General features: G+C 50.4%; 1 protein-coding gene across 2 annotated transcripts; it reads right to left on the bottom strand.

Annotated features, from left to right (window-relative positions):
- Positions 1-547: 547 nt before the first annotated feature.
- BOK (BCL2 family apoptosis regulator BOK) lies at positions 548-13,733 on the bottom strand. 2 transcript variants are annotated; one of them, XM_009899453.2, is made up of 4 exons: positions 13,355-13,733; positions 8,320-8,448; positions 2,181-2,344; positions 548-916 (listed from the first exon to the last, which is right to left on the bottom strand). In XM_009899453.2, exons 1-4 carry the CDS (start codon positions 13,575-13,577, stop codon positions 791-793), a joined length of 642 nt encoding a protein of 213 aa, XP_009897755.1. In that variant the 5' UTR covers positions 13,578-13,733; the 3' UTR covers positions 548-790. The 2 variants fall into 2 exon arrangements, with proteins under 2 accessions (XP_009897755.1, XP_054022619.1); XM_054166644.1 differs by having other exon boundaries at positions 784-912.
- Positions 13,734-19,967: the final 6,234 nt, after the last annotated feature.

The raw sequence follows: 19,967 nt of genomic DNA on the forward strand, positions 1-19,967 counted from the left end.
TCCTGCCCATGCCCCTCAGGCCTTTCCCAACTACCTGCTTAGCCCTGAAGACAGCTCAGAGGAGAAAACACTTCTCTTCATATTGAGATTCAATCCCAAACTGCTGCTGTAGGCATTGCTGGCTCTCCTGTCTGAAACTGCCTCTGTGTGCAGCACAAGGGATCAAACAACACACCTGCAAACTGCCCTCTGGTCCAGCCCCTCAGAGGGATTCCCAAGGGATGTGGGGAACAAACACCTGATGACAGTAGGTTTGTTTTTATCACTCCCCCAGGTGTGTTATCCCCCTCCACTGAGCTGTGCTGGGAGCAAATCCCAGTGGTCAGTTAGGTATAAAGGAGGAGATGGAGCACAAGCACAAATGTAACAACCAGAACCAACACAAGGCAAATCTGAGGGCTCAGAGAAATCACAGGGAGTGCAGGAGGGACTCCTCCCCTTCTCCTATTTTCTATCCCATTTCTACCCACCTCCTCTTGCCCTCTGCATGCAAGGCAGCTGTGATGAACAGGTATCTGCTCATCCATGCTGCACACAGCTGCAGGGACTGGCAGTTTCCAGGCCACACATACAAGTCACCCAGGGAAATAAGATTCTGGAAAGGATTAATGGTGAGAGAGGCTCCTGTGGCTGCAAGAAGTTTGGTCATTGCTCCCAGTTCAAGGGAGAGGAGAACAAGTGTTTTGTTTGTCCTGGTTCTTCTCTTCCTCCTCTTCAGAGACTGCCATTACCACTGCTTCTGGAGCCGGGGAGGAGATGGGGTAGGGGGGCTGCACTGGGTGACTCAGATTCATCTCTCAGGCAACAGGACGAAGAAAATGGCCTTGAGGAAGTGCCCAAAGCTGCAGACAGCAGCCACCAGCCAGTGAGAGCGGAGGCCAGGGTCAGTATTCACCACACATTTCGTGATGTCTGCCTAAGGAGGAGGGAACAGATATCATCAGAGAGAGACATCCAGAACCATTTCAACTGCTGCAGACCCTCCCAGTCCCACAGTGCATACCAGCCATGCTGCTGCCACACCATCAACAATCACAAGAGCTTGCTCACACCTCACACACTGCAAGATAATAAACCAGGCTCAAAGAGCTCTGTGAAACAGATGCATAAAATGGTTTGGGCTGGAAGGGACCTTGAAGATCACCTAGTTCCAACCCCCCTGCCATGGGCAGGGAGACCTCCCACTAGGTGAGGTTGCTGAAGGCCCTCTCCAACCTGGCTTTGAACACCTCCATGGGCCATACCCACAGTCTCAGAGCAGGCCAGGGACAGAGCCACAAACCTTCCCATTCTTGCTGGGTCTTAGGAGCACCCTTCAAAGCATCAGTGCACTAAAGTTTGAGCTGCAGCAGAAATGATTCAAGGAGCATCATCAGGATCAGGCACAAACTACCAGCAATTAATGTCTCTTTAAAATTCTTTATGGAAGCAAGTCATGATAATATGCTAAGCTGTGACCTGGGGAACTGGGGGACAGATGAAAGGGGAATTCAGTTAGCAGGCTTGATGGTTTTCAGTGCTTAGAGAACAGCTGCCCAAGAGAATGACTCCTATTTACAGCCTCCTGCTGTGACTGGCTGGCAGCTCCAGGGATGTTCAGATCTGGAACAGAAAAGGCCTTGGCAGGTCAGGATAGAATTAGTCTGGCACAGATACACAGGAAGATGAAGGCCAGAATAGCTGATCACAAAATGCCAGGCTGGATGGGACCCCAAGGATCATCTGGTCCAACCTTTCTAGGTGATAGCCTAGCTGAAATGAGCTGGCCCAATGGCTGTCTGTTCTCATGGGGAAACACTTTCTGCTGGACTCCAAAGGGAATCCCCCCAGCAGTAGCTTGTCCCCATCATCCCTGGTCATTTCCATGGGACTCCTTGTACAAAGGGAGTCTCCATCCTCTTGGTAGCCACCCTTTATGCACTGCTCCATGGGAATAAGGTCTCCCCTGAGCCTTCTTTTCTCAAGGCTGCACAAACCCAGCTCTCTCAGCCTTTCCTCATGTTGTTGAGGATGGGACCACAAGGCAGTAATGGAGACATACGGAGCCTAGCGCAGGTAAGTAGGACAGCGGCGGCCACAGCGCTGTGGGAGATAGTAAAGCTGCAGTGGGGGCACTCTCACTTTCATTAACCAGGATGTTTTCTGGACTGCACATGTGGAAGCCATACTTGATCTCTTACCCAGCCTCCTCTCCTTTTCAGCCATGGCACCAAGGTCTTGTGGACAAACTCCCCCAGGCAGTCTACGATGGTGTGAACCATGGCTGGCTGGGCATGCCGCACGCAGTCGACTGCCAGGCCCGCTGCCACGGCGTAGAGAGACACCACCTTGCCCCACGTTATGCCTGTGAAAAGAAGGAAGTTCCTTCAGATCTCCACACACACACAGAGTGCAGTCTTCACTGCTCCAAGGAAATGGCTGTCCTTGGTTGCACATGCTCACACTGCACGTGTCCAGCTGCATTCGGGTGCAGCCACAGCGCTGCATGGTTTCACCTTGGTGGAAAAGAGATCCTAAAGAACCAGGACTGGAGAAAGTTCTCCACAGCATGGTGGGGGTTGTCACTAGCCCAGCTCTCAAACACCCTTAAGACAAAACATACTTTTATTCTAGTCCTGGTGGACAGCAGGATGACTGTGAGCCAGCAATGTGCCCTTGTGGCCAAGAAGACTAATGGTGTCCTGGGGTTAGTAGGTTCAGAGAGGTTCTCCTTCCACTCTACTCTGCCCTGGTGAGGCTGCATCTGAGTATTGTGTCCAGTTCTGGGCCCCTCTGTTCAAGAAGGACCTCAGGAAACTGCTTGAAAGAGTCCAGTGCGGAGCCACAAAGAAGCTGAAGGGAGTGGAACATCTCTCTGCTGAGGAAAGGCTGAGGGAGCTGGGGCTCTTTAGCTTGGAGGAGACTGAGGGCTGACCTCACTCATGTGTATAAGGATGTGAAGGGTGGTGTTGGGAGATGGAGCCAGGCTCTGCTCAGTGACATCCAAAAGGGCAAGAGGGGCAAACCGGAGCAGAGGAGGTTCCACATGAACATAAGGAAAAACTTTTTCACTGTGAGAGTGGCAGAGCACTGAACAGGCTGTCCAGAGAGGCTGTGGAGTCTTCTTCTCTAGAGACTTTTAAGACCCACCTGGATGCATTCCTGTGTAGCCTACTCTAGATGATCCTGCTCTAGCAGGAGTGTTGGACTTGATCTTTCGAGGTCTCTTCCAACCCCCAACATTCTGTGACTCAGTGAGTCCGATTCCAGTGTGACATAAACCACATCTTCAGTCAGTTCTACCATCACACAAGAGCAAAAAAGGCAAGCAAAGATCTAGGGCCAAGAGAGTTGTTTGGCATCCTCCTTGATGTAAGGAGAATTGCTCAGCCTCCACATGAAAACTAGGTAGCTGCAAGAGTTTTGCCCCTCTGCCTTCACTACTCAATTTGCATAGCCTATTCCCCTGAAGGCAGTGCAGGAAGCGTCACTTGAGTTATCTAATCTCCCAGCAAACAGCCTTCCTGCTAGGCTGACCTGCCCAGAGCCAGTGCTCCAAGAAGCTGTCCCAGCAGCAGTCATCTTCCTGCCAATGTGATAAGTGGAGCTCAGTTCTGGGTACCAGCCAATCTCCCTGAGTTTCCCCCCACACTTTGCCAGCACTGGGGTGTAATTGCACCATGCTTAAACGTTGCAGCCCAGTGGTCCCTCATCAGGCCTTTATCAGGACATCCAGGCCAGGGTCAAGTTGGCACTAGCTTGATGTATCACTCAGCATAAGCTGGATTTGCATCTGGCCCCTGCACATGAGCAGAGAAGACACACTGTCCTGCCTCAGATTCCTCCAAAGTCCTGGCTGCCATCCATGCTGGGCAGGGCAGGCACTCACTGCCAAAGGAGACAATCTAGTCACAGCTTCCCACTGTGCAGACTTGTGTGCACAGGAGCTAACAACAAGAACAAATGGAAAACTGGTCCAGAAAGGAGTGATCAAACCAGAGAAAGCTCTGAAACCTCTGTTCACAGAGATGGAACACAGGGAGACAGGGGGAAAAAAAAGCTGCTTGGAAGGCATGTTATAAAAATAAGAAATACAAGTTGCAGACTCAAGGCCAGACACAGAGCTGAAGGTATGTAAATACTGGTGAGCCCAGGGGAATTAGCAGGAGAGGACCATTCTTGAAAGTGTTCCTGCTGCAGCTCAGCTTGCCTGCCCCAAGGGAGAGCTCAAGAAGCCACAAGACACAACTGTGCAGTCTCCAAGCACCACACTATCCAAAGCTACTCAAATAAACTTCCCTCTGCTCCACTCAGCGTCCAAGCCCAAGCTGCAAATCAGACCTCAGAGAAACATGATCAAGTGCTGCTTTTCAACAGCTGGGAAAATACAGCCAGACACAATACACTTTCCTCTGCTGGAGAGAAAGAAGCCAAAATGGACATGCACAGGGCAGGAAGCTCAATTCATGCATTTCTAACAGCATGTGTTCCTCCAGAGGGAAATATTTTCTCCTGAGAGCCCATTAGCCATGCATGCCTGTTGGACAAGGCTCTCTTCAGCCCAGGCACTTTTGATTAACAACTGATGAGCACCCAAACCAACACACACCCAGGTTGAAAACTTTTAGAGAGCCCTCACATCTAGCAGCTGTTACCAACTGGAAGAAACTGCTTCTTTTAGCAAAGGAAAATGCATCTCCCTTTCCTGCTTCTGTTTTTCCAGCAAGTGTCTCCTTCCTTCTGGTATTTATTTAAACATCTAATGTATATCCCAGCTCACCCAGGCCCAATCCAAAGCCTGTTTAAAGGCACTGGGAAGTCTCCTGCTGACTGCAGAACAGCTTTAGACCACACATGAGAACCATTGGTATTGTCACAGGGGTGATGCTTTGCAACATCTGTCAGCACCCAAAGCAGGTCAGGGCTCTGCATTGTCAGTCTCCACACAGATGGGCTCTTGTCACTCCAGACAACCAACAAGTTGTATGGAAACAGGGAAGGAAAAGACAGCTTGAGCCTTATCATGCTTGTGAGACCTGCTCACTTTCTGTCTATGTCCTCAGCTGCTGATCTTGCTGTAACTGGGATTCAAGCTGCCCTTGCCACAGCAGAGTAAGGCTAAACTTGGGGTAACTGGAATAAACAATGCTATGAAGCTGCATATGGCACAACATACCCATGCTGTGGGACCAACAAGGATGCCAGATGCCCTCAGTCTTGCCTTCTTCACAGGTCCACCTAGGACTTGTGCTTAGTCAGGACTTGTACACAGCATGGACTGGAAAAAGGGAGCACAACCAGAGCTCCAGTGTGAAGACTCAAAACCACACCAGATGTGGAAGACGACCATGCAAAAGATTAAGGAGCAAACCTCTTCAGCAAGATAGGGTCAAAATCCCCCAATCTGTTGCTGAAAAGGCTTTGTGAGTGACTAATGCAGCTCCCAGTCTGTCTAGGTACTGCAGTGTCAGGCTGTAGCTGTTTTCTTAATAAATTGGACAGGGAAAAAGTGGCTGTTGGTAATTGGCATGAAAGCTCAGACTGCTCTTGAGCCTCTGGTTTCCTTTGCTCAGTAAGGGCCTCTTTACCCTGAACTATGAGAAAAATTAGGAGTGAATGTTTGGCTGCCACAGCCAACTCTGATTTGCTGGATTTTGTGTTAAATGTTGAGTCTTGACACTGCAGTTGGGGTCCAAGAATGCTTAAAAAGAAGAAAAAGAAAAGTTCAGCAAACTTTTCCCTGTCTGCCACTCAGCAGCCTCATAGCAAAGGAAATTACAGTAATGACTTAATAAAAGCAGTTAAATACACAAGCCCCAGCTTCATGCCCACAGGTTGTCCTGTTAGTCACTCTGAGGCAGAGGTGAGGAAGAACTATTACTGGAGCATAAAGAGCACCAGGAAGGTTTGGATCCACTCCCTGTGCAGCCAGCCAACTGCCAGCCATTTATGCAGCACAGTGCCCCCAGATGCAGGGCAGCACTAGCAAGAGAGCTTGAGCCTGGGCTTCTACCAAGTTTCCAAGGTCTCTAGCATTGCCAGCCTCAAACAGCTGGGTCCAGAGCCACATTCTTACTACCTTGAAAACCTCAAGTTTAGGACAAACTTATGATTTCTAGCTTTACTTTCAAGAAAACCACTTTAACCCTTCCCTATTTTTCACTTGCCTCCCAAGCTGAGAGCTTAAAGAACAGCAAAGAAACACATCTCTCAATGAGTATGTCAATCAATACACATTGGTGAGAGCAGGGCTCACAGAAGCCAGCAGGGCTTTCTCCCCAGCATCAACTGGGGCTGCTCAGCCTGGAAAAGGCTTCAGAGAGACCTTCTAGTACCTGAAGAAGGCTGCAGGAGAGCTGGGGAGGAACTGTTTCCAAGAACAAGGGGCAATGGTTTGTAACTAGAGAAGAGCAGATTCAGATTGGCCATTAGGAAGTTCTTTACTGTGAGGGTGGTGAAACACTGGAACAGGTTGCCCAGAGGGGTGGTGGAGGCCCCATCCCAGGAGACATCCAAGGTCAGGCTTGCTGGGGCTTTAAGCAACCTGGTCAAACTGGGGATGTTCCTGCTCACTGCAGGGGTGGTAGGACTAGATGACCTCTAGAAGTTCCTTCCAACCCAAGCCATGAGTCTATGATCCTGTTTATGCAGCACAGCAGCATGCAGAGTCTGCTCCACCTGCAGCCAGACTTAATCCCCCATGCCACTTGAACTTTGGAGGTGGGCCAGTTCTGATGTAGTCAGCTGTAGTTGTCTAAGAAGATAACCTACTTAGCTGCAATGTAAACACCTGGGCCTGCAAACTTGACCTTCATTTTTCTGTAAGCAAGTAAAGCTCAGCACTAAGGGACCAGGCAGGGCATCTGCACTTTGAACACGCTCAGACATTCCTGCAATACTTGCCCAGCTCTTGCTTTCTGAGCCCATATGGCCTCCCAAACCAGCCCAGGGCAAAGGCAATCTGCATTCCAGATATACTCTGAAAGGATGCCAAGGACTGCGGTGCTAGATACAGAATCCACTTCCATCCATTTCCCTGATCTGGGAAGGAAATCTGCTCGACCTGCCAGGAGGCCTTCTTGAGCAGTCCCCGAGAGATCTGTTTTGTCATCTGTTGTGGTTTTGGAGGGGATCTCTGATTTCCACCACAATACACTTCAGATCAGAAGCACAGGATATCAGCAGAGATCTTCTCCAGGATGCAGTAGTTCCTGTGGTGCTCATACACACAGACAAAAAGCATAGTTGATGGTAAAGATAGACATGTTCTGAGTGAGGAAGCCTATCTGAAAGTGCAGCACAAACCTGGACTCCCATCCTGTAGCAACTAGTCCCAAAGCAGCAAGGATCAATGCCTCCTGTGACACTTCCCACGTCAATGGCACTGGATCCAGTGCTTTCACACTTCTGTGTACTGCTAGGCAGGTAGCTTTGGGTTTTTCTTGTTGTTGGATGTTTGGTTGGTGGTGGTGGTGGGGTTTGTTGGTTTATTTTGTTTCCAGTCTCCAACATCTACTCCCTTCTATGGACAACACAACAAGGCACTGCAGAAATCCTATAACTGTGTCAGGACTTGCCTGACATAAATCTCTCTGTAAAAGGTTGCTCTTCCCTTAGGTCCCCACACTGCATTCCCAAGAAGAGACTCTTTCCAGGGAAGGCTGAGGTTCCCTAGCAAGAATACAGCACGGGGGGTGTCTTTTTTTGACAGTCATCTGTGGGACCAGAGAGACAGAAGAACATTGACATGTAAGCATCTATTGAGAAAGCTCAAAGCACCTGCTCACCCAGAGCACCTTAGCCTTGAGGGCTGAGACTTTCCTGAGTATGTGAAAGCAGAAGCAGCAGCTGGAAGCAGCAGGCTCCATTGCAGTTCTGGCTGTCACTGTGGGAAAGGAAGCCAGGAAGAGAACTCCCTTGTGATGAGTTGGTTCTGGCTCCGAACATCGGCAGCGTGAGCTGGAGCAAGGGAGACTCCCACGTAATGAACCTTCTCCAGTTGCCAACGATGAGCAAAAGGGCTTGAAATGTGCGACTTCCCTGTGCAACGAGGTGGGTCACACCACCTCCTAACAAGGAGCGGCAGTGGATGCCTTCTAGAATGAGCAATACCTTGCCAGGAGGCTACCATGCAGCAGGGCACTTCCCTGCCGGGAGAGCGGAGCAGAGAGGAGCTCTCACGCTGTCATTAAAGCGCAGCGCACAACACACTGCCAAACTGCCCAGGGCCCTGCAGAAAGCAGCCCCCCCTTGCAGGCCACCTCAGAAACATGCCTTCTCCGAGAGAAGGGGCTCCGTCCCCCGCCCAGCCCCGCCCGCAGGCCTGTCGGGACGCGGTACCTGCGCTGAAGATCTGCGCGGCCACGGCCAGGAAGGCGTCGGTCACCACCGTCTCCGAGTGCAGGGAGATGTTCAGCTGCCGAGCCACGTTCCGGTACACGTTGGGGCGAATGTATTCCAGCTCATCCCCTGGAGACAGACGGGCGGGAGTCGGCATGCTGCAGCACACCGACTGCTGCTCTCACCACCTAGGAATTAGCGCTGGAGCCACCCCACGGATCCCTTCGGCGAAGAGACCTAATCCCAGCTCCACCTTGTTTCAAATATGCAGCAGGCGGCTTAGGCTGAGTTGGATGCGACCCCCCTGCCGCCTGCATCCTGCTTTCTGAACACCCCCTAAGCCTGGGGCTTCTAAAGGGAGTGGGGACAGGCACATTGCATGGCCCTGCACCAGTGGCGTGGCTGCAGTCATCCCTCATAGGAACTCTTCACGGATTGCATCAGGCTGGAAGGGGCCCTCAGAGGTCATCTTGTCCAACCCCCCTGCAGTCAGCAGGGACATCTCCAGCTAGATGCCACATTGAGTCTGAGTTGGGATGTCTCCAGGGACAGGGCCTCAACCACATCCCTGGGCAACCTGTTCCAGTATTTCACCACCCTTGTTGTGAAGAAATTCCTCCTAATGTCCAACATAAGTTTCCTCTGCTCCAGTTTCAAACCATTGCCCTTTACCCTACAAGCCCTTCTAAACAGTCCCTCCTCAGCTTTTCTGCAGGTCCCCTTCAGACACTGAAATGTAGCTCTTAGGTCCCCCTGGGACCTTCTCTTCTCCAGGCTGAATAGCCCCAGCTCTCAGCCTGACCCTACAGGGGAGTTGCTCCAGCTCTCTGGTCATTTTTGTGGCCTCCTCTGCTTCAGCATGTCTATGTGCTTCTTGTGTTGAGGGCTCTAGAATGGGACACAGTGTACTCCAGAGTCTCACCAAAGCAGAGCAGAGTGGCAGAACTACCTCTCTTGACCTGCTGGTCACTCTTCTTTTGATACAGCCCAGTATGTTCCCAGGCTGGATGCCTGCCTTCTGACAGGCCTCAGAGAAGTAAAGCCATCTCATTTTTCTTCACTGAGAAGGAGAGGGTCTACTTCTAGAGCAGCTTTTGAGAGATACACCCTTTTTCAACACCCCATCAGACTTGTACAAAAGCCTTCAAGATGAAAGCAACTGGAGAATGCTGGAGGCTGATGGAAGCCAAGGATCCACCATGAGCTCCATGACATTGAGTGAAGAGACCATCAGCTCAGCTACTGTACACTCACAGAGGCACTGAGCACTGGAGTTCTTTCTCTCCTCTGAATGGTTAAAGAGATGTTCATTTGCCTGGCTGACTCCTCAGCAACAAGGCTCCCAACACACACAGAGAGCTGTGCTTGAACCTCCAGGTTATGTTCTCCCCAACTGGGAACGGGTTGAAGGTGTTAGGCTAACATAAAGACCAAGGTGGAAAGACCAAGGACAAGCAGAAAATCTCCTCCCACAGGCTTGTGTGATGGAGCTTGGGCAGGGATAGGAAAGATTTCCCTCTGTAGGAAAGCAAACCATTTTTGAGCTGCAGAATTAATAAAGCCCAGGTTTCTCTCTTCACAGACACTTAATGAGGGTTGCACAGCTGCAGGAGCATTGTCCAATGCAAACATTGCATGGGATCAGGGTGCTCTGTGCATGGAGAATCCTATTTGGTTTAGAGTTAGAAGGACACCCTGTGTCCTCCTCCTACCCAAGAGTGCTCTGGAGCACCCAGGGGAAAAGAGCTGTCACCACGGCTTCACACTCCACTGCAAGACCCAGATGACTTGCTCTAGGCAGAAGGCAACTGATCCTCCCCAAAATTTCATTTAGATGGGGGCTGAAAAGGAAGGGAGCTTCAGCTAGGAGCTTGTTATAGAGTCATTAGCTACTTGAACCGAATTCACAGAATGGTAGGAATTGGAAGGGATCTCTGAAGGTCATCTAGTCCAACCTCCCAGCCAGAGCAGGCTCACCCAGTCAATCACACAGGAACACATCCAGGCAGCTTTGGAATGCCTTCAGAGAAGAAGGCTCCACAACCTCCATGGGCAGCCTGGTCCAGTGCTCCCCCACTCTCAGAGGGGAAAAGTTTTTCCTTATGTTTATGTGGAACCTCCTGTGTTCCAGTATGTGTCCATTGCCCCTTGTCCTGTCACTGGACACCACTGAGAAGAGTCTGGATCCATTCTCCTGACACTGACTCTTTATTGATCAGCATGAATGAGATCTCCCCTGAGTCTCCTCTTCTCCAGGCTAAACAGACCCCAATTCATTGAATTGGTCACTGGCACTCAGCACAGCATGGGCAAAACCCAGCCCTGCAGAATTCCACAGACCTCCTCAGGCCCTTTGTGTCTGCAGGACCACACCATGCAGGCTGATGGCGAGAGGAAACTCTGCTAACATATGGTCAGCCCTGATAAGAGGAAACATTACTTGCACTACTCAACAGCTGGTTTCTCCTCAGAGGGAGCACACAGGCTTCCTTGTAAATGCAAGGAAATGGGGATAGCCCTGCCTGTGGTTAGCTGAAAGGGAAGCATGGAATGGTAAGGATCAGAACTTGGTAAAGGGCCAACATTACAGCTTTTAACAAGGAGCCTGAAGGCCCCAGATGAGATCAGGTTTTGGTTGGAGGCACACATGCTGCTGAAGCAGGCCCTGCCCTGCAGCAATGCACAGGGCAGACAAAAGCAGGCAGGGTAAGAAAAGCACTGGAAAGCAGTCCCAGGCTCAGGGAGACTCTGCCTTGGCAGCCCCAGGACCAACTCCAGCAGCACGTTACACTGGTGGCAGTGTTTGGTGTCCATGTGCAGATTCCCAGCTGGGCACTTTGCAACACCTGGAGCAATTTCTGTGCCTCTTCTTCCTCACTAATTGTGGGGTACCAGTGCAGGACAGCAGTGACAGCTCCCACACACAGAAGCTCTATGCTGAGGTGAAAGAGCACTTGCCTGGGTCTTGGCCACAGGAAAGACAAGTTCAGATAAAACAGACCTCTGCCACATGTGGCAGGTTGCTTGGCAGGGGGGAGGGGGGTGGTGTTGTCTTATTTGACAGTATCATTAGTTTTTGTCATCTCTGACTTGTTAATTGCACTAAGTAGCTTTTAAACCTCACTGGCCTCATGGGCTCTTGCTCTTCAAGATTTCAACTGCATCACCTGTGCCCAGCAGCTCTGCAGGCCCACCAGCCAACTCTCTCTGTGCCTGAGGGCCAGGGGATACTCCAGTTCCACATCTCCACAGGCTTCTCAGCACTATCACACAGACAGAAGTGTTCTGGCTTGTTGCACTGCTTAGCAAGCAGCTTAGAGGACTACCATGCTCAGCAGGTGGCTGGACACCACTCTGCCTTGTATTGGCTATAGCAGCAAAGGGGAAAAGAAGGAGACAGGCCATATGGCAGCTGGCATTTCTGAACACACAAGACAGAAACAATTCTTCATCCTGCTAAGGAGGACTGCTGACCCTTCTTGTTGCGTGGGTACCACATGGTGCTCTCTGAGCATTTGCTCAGAGGAGGCACCACATTCCTGGGACTATCAGACAAATCCTTCCATCTGGACACAAACAAGTGACAGGAGAATCATCCAAGAGAAGCCTTCAGATCCAGTCTGCCACCTGCTTGCCCTTTTGCATTCTCCTACCACCTACAGAAGATCTGGTTGAAAGCACATGAATCTCAACCACCCCCCCCAGCCTAGGCAGAGATGAAATAGAGGACAAAGAGGCAGCAAAATTGCCAGAAGGAAACAAAACCCAAAGCCAAAAAAAAAATCTCCTGGAAACAAAACCAGAGGTAAAGTCAGCATAGGAAAGGAAAAGTGAAAAAGAATTAACAAAATCATCAGCTATGCCTTAAAAAGAAATTTGTGATGATAACAATCAAACAGAAGAAGAAATAAAGAAGAGAGAGTGGGGAGACCAGACTGGTCCTAAGCAGCAGCCTGCAGGTCAAACCTTCAAATAATTCACCCTGCAGCCCCAGCAGCCAGCTGGCCATGATGGGGGCTGGCTAGTTTGGGCACTGAATGGCAGTGTATGCCAGCTGACATCAGCCAACACCTGCATGCTCCAACACAAAGCAAGGAAATTCATGGCATGGTGAAGGATTAAAGCAGACAAAGGAAAATGGGTGTCAAAACCCTGCCACTGAAAGGCAGTTTCTATGAAATCTCCAACACATATAGATTCATGGAATCGTTTGGGTTGGATGAGAGCTTGGGGACCTTGAAGACCATCTAGTTCCAACCTCCCTGACATAGGCAGGGACACCTTCCACTAGATCAGGTTGCTCAATGCCTCATCCAATCTGGCCTTGAACACCTCCAGGGAGGGGGCATCCTGGGCAACCTGTTCCAGAGTCTCATCACCTTCACTGTAAAGAACTTCTTCCTAATTTCCAGCCTAAATCTCCCCTTTTCCAGCTCAAAGCCATTCCCTCTCATCCTGTCACTACAGGCCTTTGTCAAAAGTCCCTCCCCTGCTCTTCTCTAGCCCCCTTCAGGTACTGGAAGGCTACTTTAAGGTCTCCCTGGAGCCTTCTCTTCTCCAGGCTTAACAGCCCAAACTCTCCCAGCCTGTCCCCATAGGGGAGGTTCTGCAACCTTCTGATCATCTTTGTGGCCTCTCCACAGTTTCACATCCTTCTTGTGCCTGGGAGCACCAGAACTGGATGCAGTGCTCCAGGTGGGGTCTCACCAGAGCAGAGAGGTAGAATCCCCGCCCTGTGCTGCTGGCTTTTTGATGCAGCCCAGCACACAGCTGCCTTCTGGGCAGCCAGTGCCAATCAATGGTTCTTATTGAGTTTTTCATCAGCTGACACCCCCCAAGTCCTTCTTCTAGGAGCAGCACCCTGAGGCAATGCAAGCAAAGGAGCTAAAGAAACTAAAATCTAAATGGCCAAAGAAGGGAAGCCTCTGTATCATCACTTGAAAAGCATCTCAGCACTCATCAGTAGCAGAAACCTTTGGCTGGTCTGAAGCGCTCTGTGCAGTTTCAGCTCCCACCCTTCCCTGCAGGGACTCACCTAGGCGCAGCAGGATGGTGGACACCTCGGCCAGCTTACCACCGGGCACTGGGGCACTGTGCTCAGGTTTGCTCCAGCTGACACCTGCTCGGATTAGCCTGGAATTTATGTAGTCTCTGCAGAGAGCCTTGGCTTGGGACACAAGCTCCTTGTCAGTGGGAGACCTGTCAAAAACCTCCATCACCTCTGCAGCAAAGACTGAGGAGCGGCGTAGCACTTCCATCCCTGGCTGGTGAAGCCAGCCCTCAGCACGCAGCTGCCGCAAGGCTGACCTGATGCGTCAGAGGAGAACCTGCAGGAGCTGCTCAGTTATCCTCTGCTCCCTTAGGTAGTCACAGCTCCCAGCAGCTAGTCTCAAAAGGCCAGGTTTTCATTTTACCTGCTGAATAAAAGTGCCTGTAAGTCCTCTAGCACTGCAAAGGTAGACTTCAGAAGCCCAAGCACTACACCTTACCCCTAAAGTCAGTGGCATCCAATTTGCAGAGCATCTGCCTCAGTGCATCTTACAGACGAGGGGCAAAGCCTTCTACCTTTCACTTGCTCAGACTTTCTCTGGCAATATGAGCTGGAGGGCTGCAGTTTTGAACTACCAAGGTGTTTCCCCCCTTTTCTAGTTCAGATTTGGCAGTCCTGGAATTATCCTTCAGAGAGCCTAGCTGGTCAGAACGTGAAAACGATTCATAGAACGTTTAGACCATCTCAGCTTCTTTCAATTAAGCTGGAAACCCCCTTTGAATCTCAAATCCCAGCTACAGGAACCCCAACCAGGGGATATTTATGAATAGATGGCATCATTGCAAGAGCAAAAGTATGGAAGAATTGGAAATGCCTCGATGGAGACAGCTTACCATGTTCTCAGCTCAGCTTTTGGTTTTGTCACTCTTTTCTCTCCCTCTTACCCACCCCACCAAAGCAACACACAGAGGAATGCTCCAAAAATCTTTAGCAACAGCAGAAACAGCAAAAGAGAGAAGCAGATTTAAAAACCATTTTCTGGTGCTCCAAGAGAGCATTCAAAATTTCTTCAGAAGCACCTGAGCTGATTTGTTGATCTGACTCTTCAACCCATGGCTGCTCTGGAGTCAGAGTCAGACCAAGCTTTCTTCAGATGTTAGCAAATGCATTTTTTTATCCAGTCCTCTGTTCCAGACATACTTACAAGAAAGATTCTCAACCCAAATAAAGCCAGATACTTCGTTTGTCCCAAGGGAAAAATACATTTACCTCTATCATTGCACTTTTTCCTTCCCTCAGTGATTTCTTTTTGGGGTTGGTTTCATGCTTCTTTGGAAGACCCGCATCAGTGAACACCTGGTTTAGGATCCACGGGATGCTGTCACCACAGCTGGAGAGCACCAGACTTCCCTGCAGTGCTCACGCCAGGTCCTCCTCCCTGTCAGCCTGGCATCCCGGCTGCTCCCCACCGGGGCTTTCTCTGCTGCTTTTAAGGGACCCAGGCGGCAGAGGAAAGCTTCTCGCTTTAGCCTTGTAAGGAAGATGAAATAACCGGGAGGAGGGGTTGCTATGCTCAGAGAGCACCGCTTTCTCCTCCCCTTTCTCCTCTCTTAAGGAGGCTCCCCTTTGTTCCGCTGCGACCCTTCCAGGCTTGGTTCATGGGCTTGTCCTCGGGGCGAGACTTGGAGCAGAACACCTGGGTCAGGTTCCCTGTGTAACAGGCAGCGGTGAGTGCCCTGCGGGAAGGGGAATAGCTCCTGGGGAATCCCACGGTGGTTGTCAAAGAGCCGAGGCAGGGCAAGTCACCTTCAGACTTGGGGAACTGCAGGCTGCCGTGCTTCAACTAGTGGGCTAGGCATTGTGGCTGATCGTGAGCCAGTGTCTGCCCATGAGCCAGTGTCTGCCCAGGTGGCCAAGAAGGCAAACAGCATCCTGGCCTGGATCAGCAGCAGTGTGACCAGCAGGACCAGGGCAGGGATTGTCCCCCTGGACTCAGCGCTGGTGAGGCGGCACCTTGAGTACTGGGTTCAGTTTTGGGCCCCTCGCTACAGGAAGGACACTGAGGGCAACCAAGCTGGTGAAGGGTCTGGAGAACAGGTCTGGTGAGGAGCAGCTGAGGGAACTGGGGGTGTTCAGTCTGGGGAAAAGGAGGCTGAGGAGAGACCTCCTGGTTCTCCACAAGTCCCTGAAAGGAGGCTGGAGTGAGGTGAGTGTTGGTCTCTTCTGCCAAGTAACAAGTGATAGAATGAGAGGGAATGGCCTCAAGCTGCACCAGAGGAGGTCTAGGCTGGATATTAGACGGAACTTTCTCACTGAAAGGGTTGTCAGACATTGGAACAGACTGCCCAGGGAGGTGGTTGAGACAGCATTCCTAGCTGTGTTGCTTGGGGATATGGCTTAGTGCAGATCTTGGTAGAGTAGGGTTAATGGTTGGAAAGGATGATCTAGAAGGTCTTTTCCAACCTAAGTAAATCTATGGTTCTATACCAGTTGAATCCAAAACAATGGAGGTGATTACCAAAGAAAGCTACCTCTTGGGGCTGAAGCAAGCAGTGCTTGTGTTCCACCAAACAAGCAGACTTGTTAAAAACTAAAGAAAGGGGGGGGGAGGGGGGGGAAGTGGATTTGCTGATAAGAAATAGTTTGTCCAGAATGAAGTATTTTGCAGCAATGTGCCCATTTCATCTCAATGTGTTAAGTTTAAGGAAGACATCTCAATGAGTACCAATACACATTGCTGAAGGGGGACTGTAAGAAAACTGGGCAGGGACTTTTTACAAGGGCTTGTGGGGACAGGACAAGGGGCAATGGCTTTGAGCTGGAAGAGGGGAGATTAACTCTGGAGATTAGGAAGCAATTCTTTACAGTGAGGGTGGTGAGACACTGGAACAGGTTGCCCAGGAAAGTTGTGGATGTCTCCTCCCTGGAAGTGTTCATGGCCAGGTTGCACAGGCCTTGAGCAACCTGGTCTAGTGGAAGGGGTCTCTGCTCATGTCAGGGAGGTTGGAACTAGATGATCTTTAAGGTCCCTTTCAAGCCAAACCATATCTATCAGCTTTTCATTGTAGCCTTATCATAGTGATGCCACAACTCTCAACTTCCTTCCCTGTGCGTGGGTGATACCATTGCAGCTCAACAGACCACATACAGTGTTGGCTCCTTGTGTTATGATTCCAAGCAAAAGACATTTTAGAAATAGAATTTCCCTGCAGGTACAAAAAAATCTACCTCCCCAGGCACTAATCCTCAATAAATAACAACTTTGTAGATCAGTGACTGGGTACATGGCATGTTCAAAATACAGCCTTTCCAGAAGGGAGAGAAGCAAGAATGGGGGCTGGACTTGATTATCTTCAGAGGTGCCTCCCAACCCCTGCCATTCTGTGATTCTGTGAAGAAGGAACTGTTTTAATCTCTTGTTTGTCACCTCTGACAAAAGACAGAGGCAAATACACCTCTCCAAGGTCTTCTGGAACGTGTCCAGAGAAGGGCAACAAAGCTGGGGAGGGCTCTGGAGCACAAGCCCTATGAGGAGAGGCTGAGGGAGCTGGGGTTGCTTAGCCTGGAGAAGAGGAGGCTCAGGGGAGACCTTCTTGCTCTCTACAACTACCTGAAGGGAGGTTGTAGCCAGGTGGGGGTTGGTCTCTTCTCCCAGGCAACCAGCACCGGAACAAGAGGACACAGTCTCAAGCTGCACCAGGGGAGGTTTAGGCTGGATGTTAGGAAGAAGTTCTTCATAGAAAGAGTGATTGGCCATTGGCATGGGCTGCCCAGGGAGGTGGTGGAGTCACCATCACTGGAGGTGTTTAGGAAGAGACTGGATGGGGTGTTTGGTGCCATGGTTTAGTTGATTAGGTGGTGTTGGATGATAGGTTGGACTCAATCATCTCAGAGATCTCTTCCAACCTGGTCTATTCTATTCTATTCTATTCTATTCTATTCATCAGGGAAAAAAAACCCCACCCCAAGCCAACAAAAAAACCCACTCCAAGCACAACCTGCACCACTGCCAGTCTCAAAACTAGGGATAAAAAGGAACAAAGGAACTGCAGGAGAAAGCTTTATATGATGTATCAAATACTCTGGCCAGCATCCAACATACAGCTCACTCACAGGCTTAAAACAGAGTGCATTTTGTGGTCTGCCATTAACTGGCTTGCAGGAGACTGCATTGAAAGGGGCCACAGGAAAGCTGCTTCTCCACGTGGTGACAGATCCTCCCTCTGACCTGGGAAAAGAGCAGGAGAGGTGTGTGTATGCAGCAGCAGTCAGCTGGTGACCCCAACCTAGCTTGCTATGATTATAAGATGATAACAGTGACTGTCATCTCCAGCACCAGAAGTATTTGCTCAAAGATTCTCTCAGAACTGTGTTTTTATCCACTAGCCTTCCTCAAATACAAATATATTTGCTAGAGAAGCTGAAATCAAGACTCTAGAGGACCCATGCCTCTGCCCACCCCTGGCCCACCTCTTCCATGCAGAGTGCACCTGATGCTCTCTTGGAAAATCAGATTTTTGCCTTTGCAACCCTGGTGACTGAACCAAATCATTACAAATTATGCCTCAGCTTCCAGCAGCAGGCGATAGCTTGGTCCTATTTAAACTGTCTCTGTGCAGTAGGGCTCTGAAACAAAGATGAAAGCTTAAATACCAGCATTGCTTACCTAATGACAACATCTCCCAGAACCCTGGCAAATATGCAAGTGCCACAGTGCCTCCCAGCTCCCTGTGGGTGCCAAAGCCATCCCACGTGTTCCCTGCCCGACTGTCACAGCACGCAGCACCCCCTCAACTTCCACCCTGCAGCAGAGACACAAAACCTAGGAACATCAAGGCTGTGCACAAAACCCCCAGTCTTTGTATGAAAACCCCAACAGTGCACGGTAGGCTGCCTATGGGATTTGCACACTACCAACACAGCTTGACACTGAAAGAGCTGTCAGTAAAAACAGATGAAAGCACAGGCTAGAGCGCTCAGCTAGCCACAAAAGAACAGTGTTCCGATCCAGGAAGCTGCCAGCGCAATCCGAGCCCCTTTTCCCACTGTGTGTTTAGGCTACAATGCTCAGAGGCAGGATCCATCCTGGAAAAACCCTTGTGGCAAAGGAATGGTCAGGAAATGGTGCAGACCCTGCTTGTATCACCCAAAGCCACTCTTCCCAGAGCAGCTGTTACTGGCACGACAGTATTTTGTCTCAAGCAACAGGACGCACGTCACAGCTCCGGCCTATCTCAGGTGGGGTGAAGAAAACAGCTTGGAGCACTCATTTAGGAAAAAAAGAGGACCACAGAGTTGTGACCTACACTTTATGTCAAGTGGAAACCACAGCAGTGAGAACACAGTGATAGTCTAAGTGTGCACAGCTCAGTATTAAATAGTTTAACCACTGGAGAGCAAAGTCTCAGAAGAAATGTGACCAGCAGGACAATGGAGGTGATTTTACCCCTCTGCTCTGGTGAACTGCATCCAGTCCTGGTGTCCCCAGGCACAAGAAGGACATGGAACTGCTGGAGAGGGTCCAGAGGAGGCCACAAAGATGATCAGAAGATGATCAGAAGGTTGGAGAACCTCCCCTATGGGGACAAGCTGGGAGAGTTGGGGATGTTCAGCTTGGAGAAGGCTCCAGGGAGACCTTAGAGCACCCTTCCAGTACCTGAAGGAGGCTACAGGAGAGCTGGGGAGGGACTTTTTACCAGGGCTTGTAGTGACAGACAAGGGGCAATGGCTTTGGGCTGGAAGAGGAGAGATTTACTCTGGAGATTAGGAAGACATTCTCGCCAGTTAGGGTGGTGAGACACTGGAACAGGTTGCCCAGGGAGGGTGTGGATGCCCCCTCCCTGGCAAGGGAGGCCAGGTTGGATGAAGCCTTGAGCAACCTGGTCTAGTGGACGGTGTCCCTGCCCATGGCAGGCGGGTTGGAAACAGATGATCTTTAAGGTCCCTTCCATTCTATCATTCTGTGAATCTCTAGAAGGGCCTTTTAGCAGTGGAATCCCAGAGTCACAGAATGTTAGGGGTTGAAAGGGACCTCCAGAGATTATTGAGTCCAACCCCTGTGCCAAACCAGGATCACCTAGGGCAGGTCACACAGGAGTGCATCCAGGTGGGTTTTGAAGGTCTCCAGAGGAGAGACTCCACAAAATCTCTGGTCAGCCTGCTCCAGTGCTCTGTCTCTCTTGAAGTGGGGAGCCTAAAACTGGAAGGAAAATAGCAAGCTAATTGTGAGCACACAAAGCTTATACAGGAGTCTGCATGGTGTGGTTTCCTGCAATAGCACAAGAAGAAACCCAGGAGCTCATTTCCAGCCTTGTGTTCACACAGCCTGGTTTCTCTCAGAGGTGGTGTTTTGTTCCACCTCACAGTGCCAATCCCAGCCACTTCACACAGCCTACACCAATTCCAGCAGAAACTGTGCACTGGAACACATTGATCCAGTGTTCTAAACACCTGCAGAGCAAGGGCTCCAAGAAGCTGAGAGATGCCAACTTAGTCAGAGAGACTGGGAAACAACTCCATTAGCCCCCACTTGCTACAAGAGGTTTCCCTTCAGAGAGAAGATGCTCTGGCAAAGCCTTAAGAATGTAACCAGACCAAAACCTTCCACCAAACCACCCCTGGACCTTCTTCTGCATCATCTCACCCAGTTTTAACATAC

Source organism: Dryobates pubescens, chromosome 13 (assembly GCF_014839835.1).
Source record: "Dryobates pubescens isolate bDryPub1 chromosome 13, bDryPub1.pri, whole genome shotgun sequence".
Lineage (NCBI taxonomy): Eukaryota > Metazoa > Chordata > Aves > Piciformes > Picidae > Dryobates > Dryobates pubescens.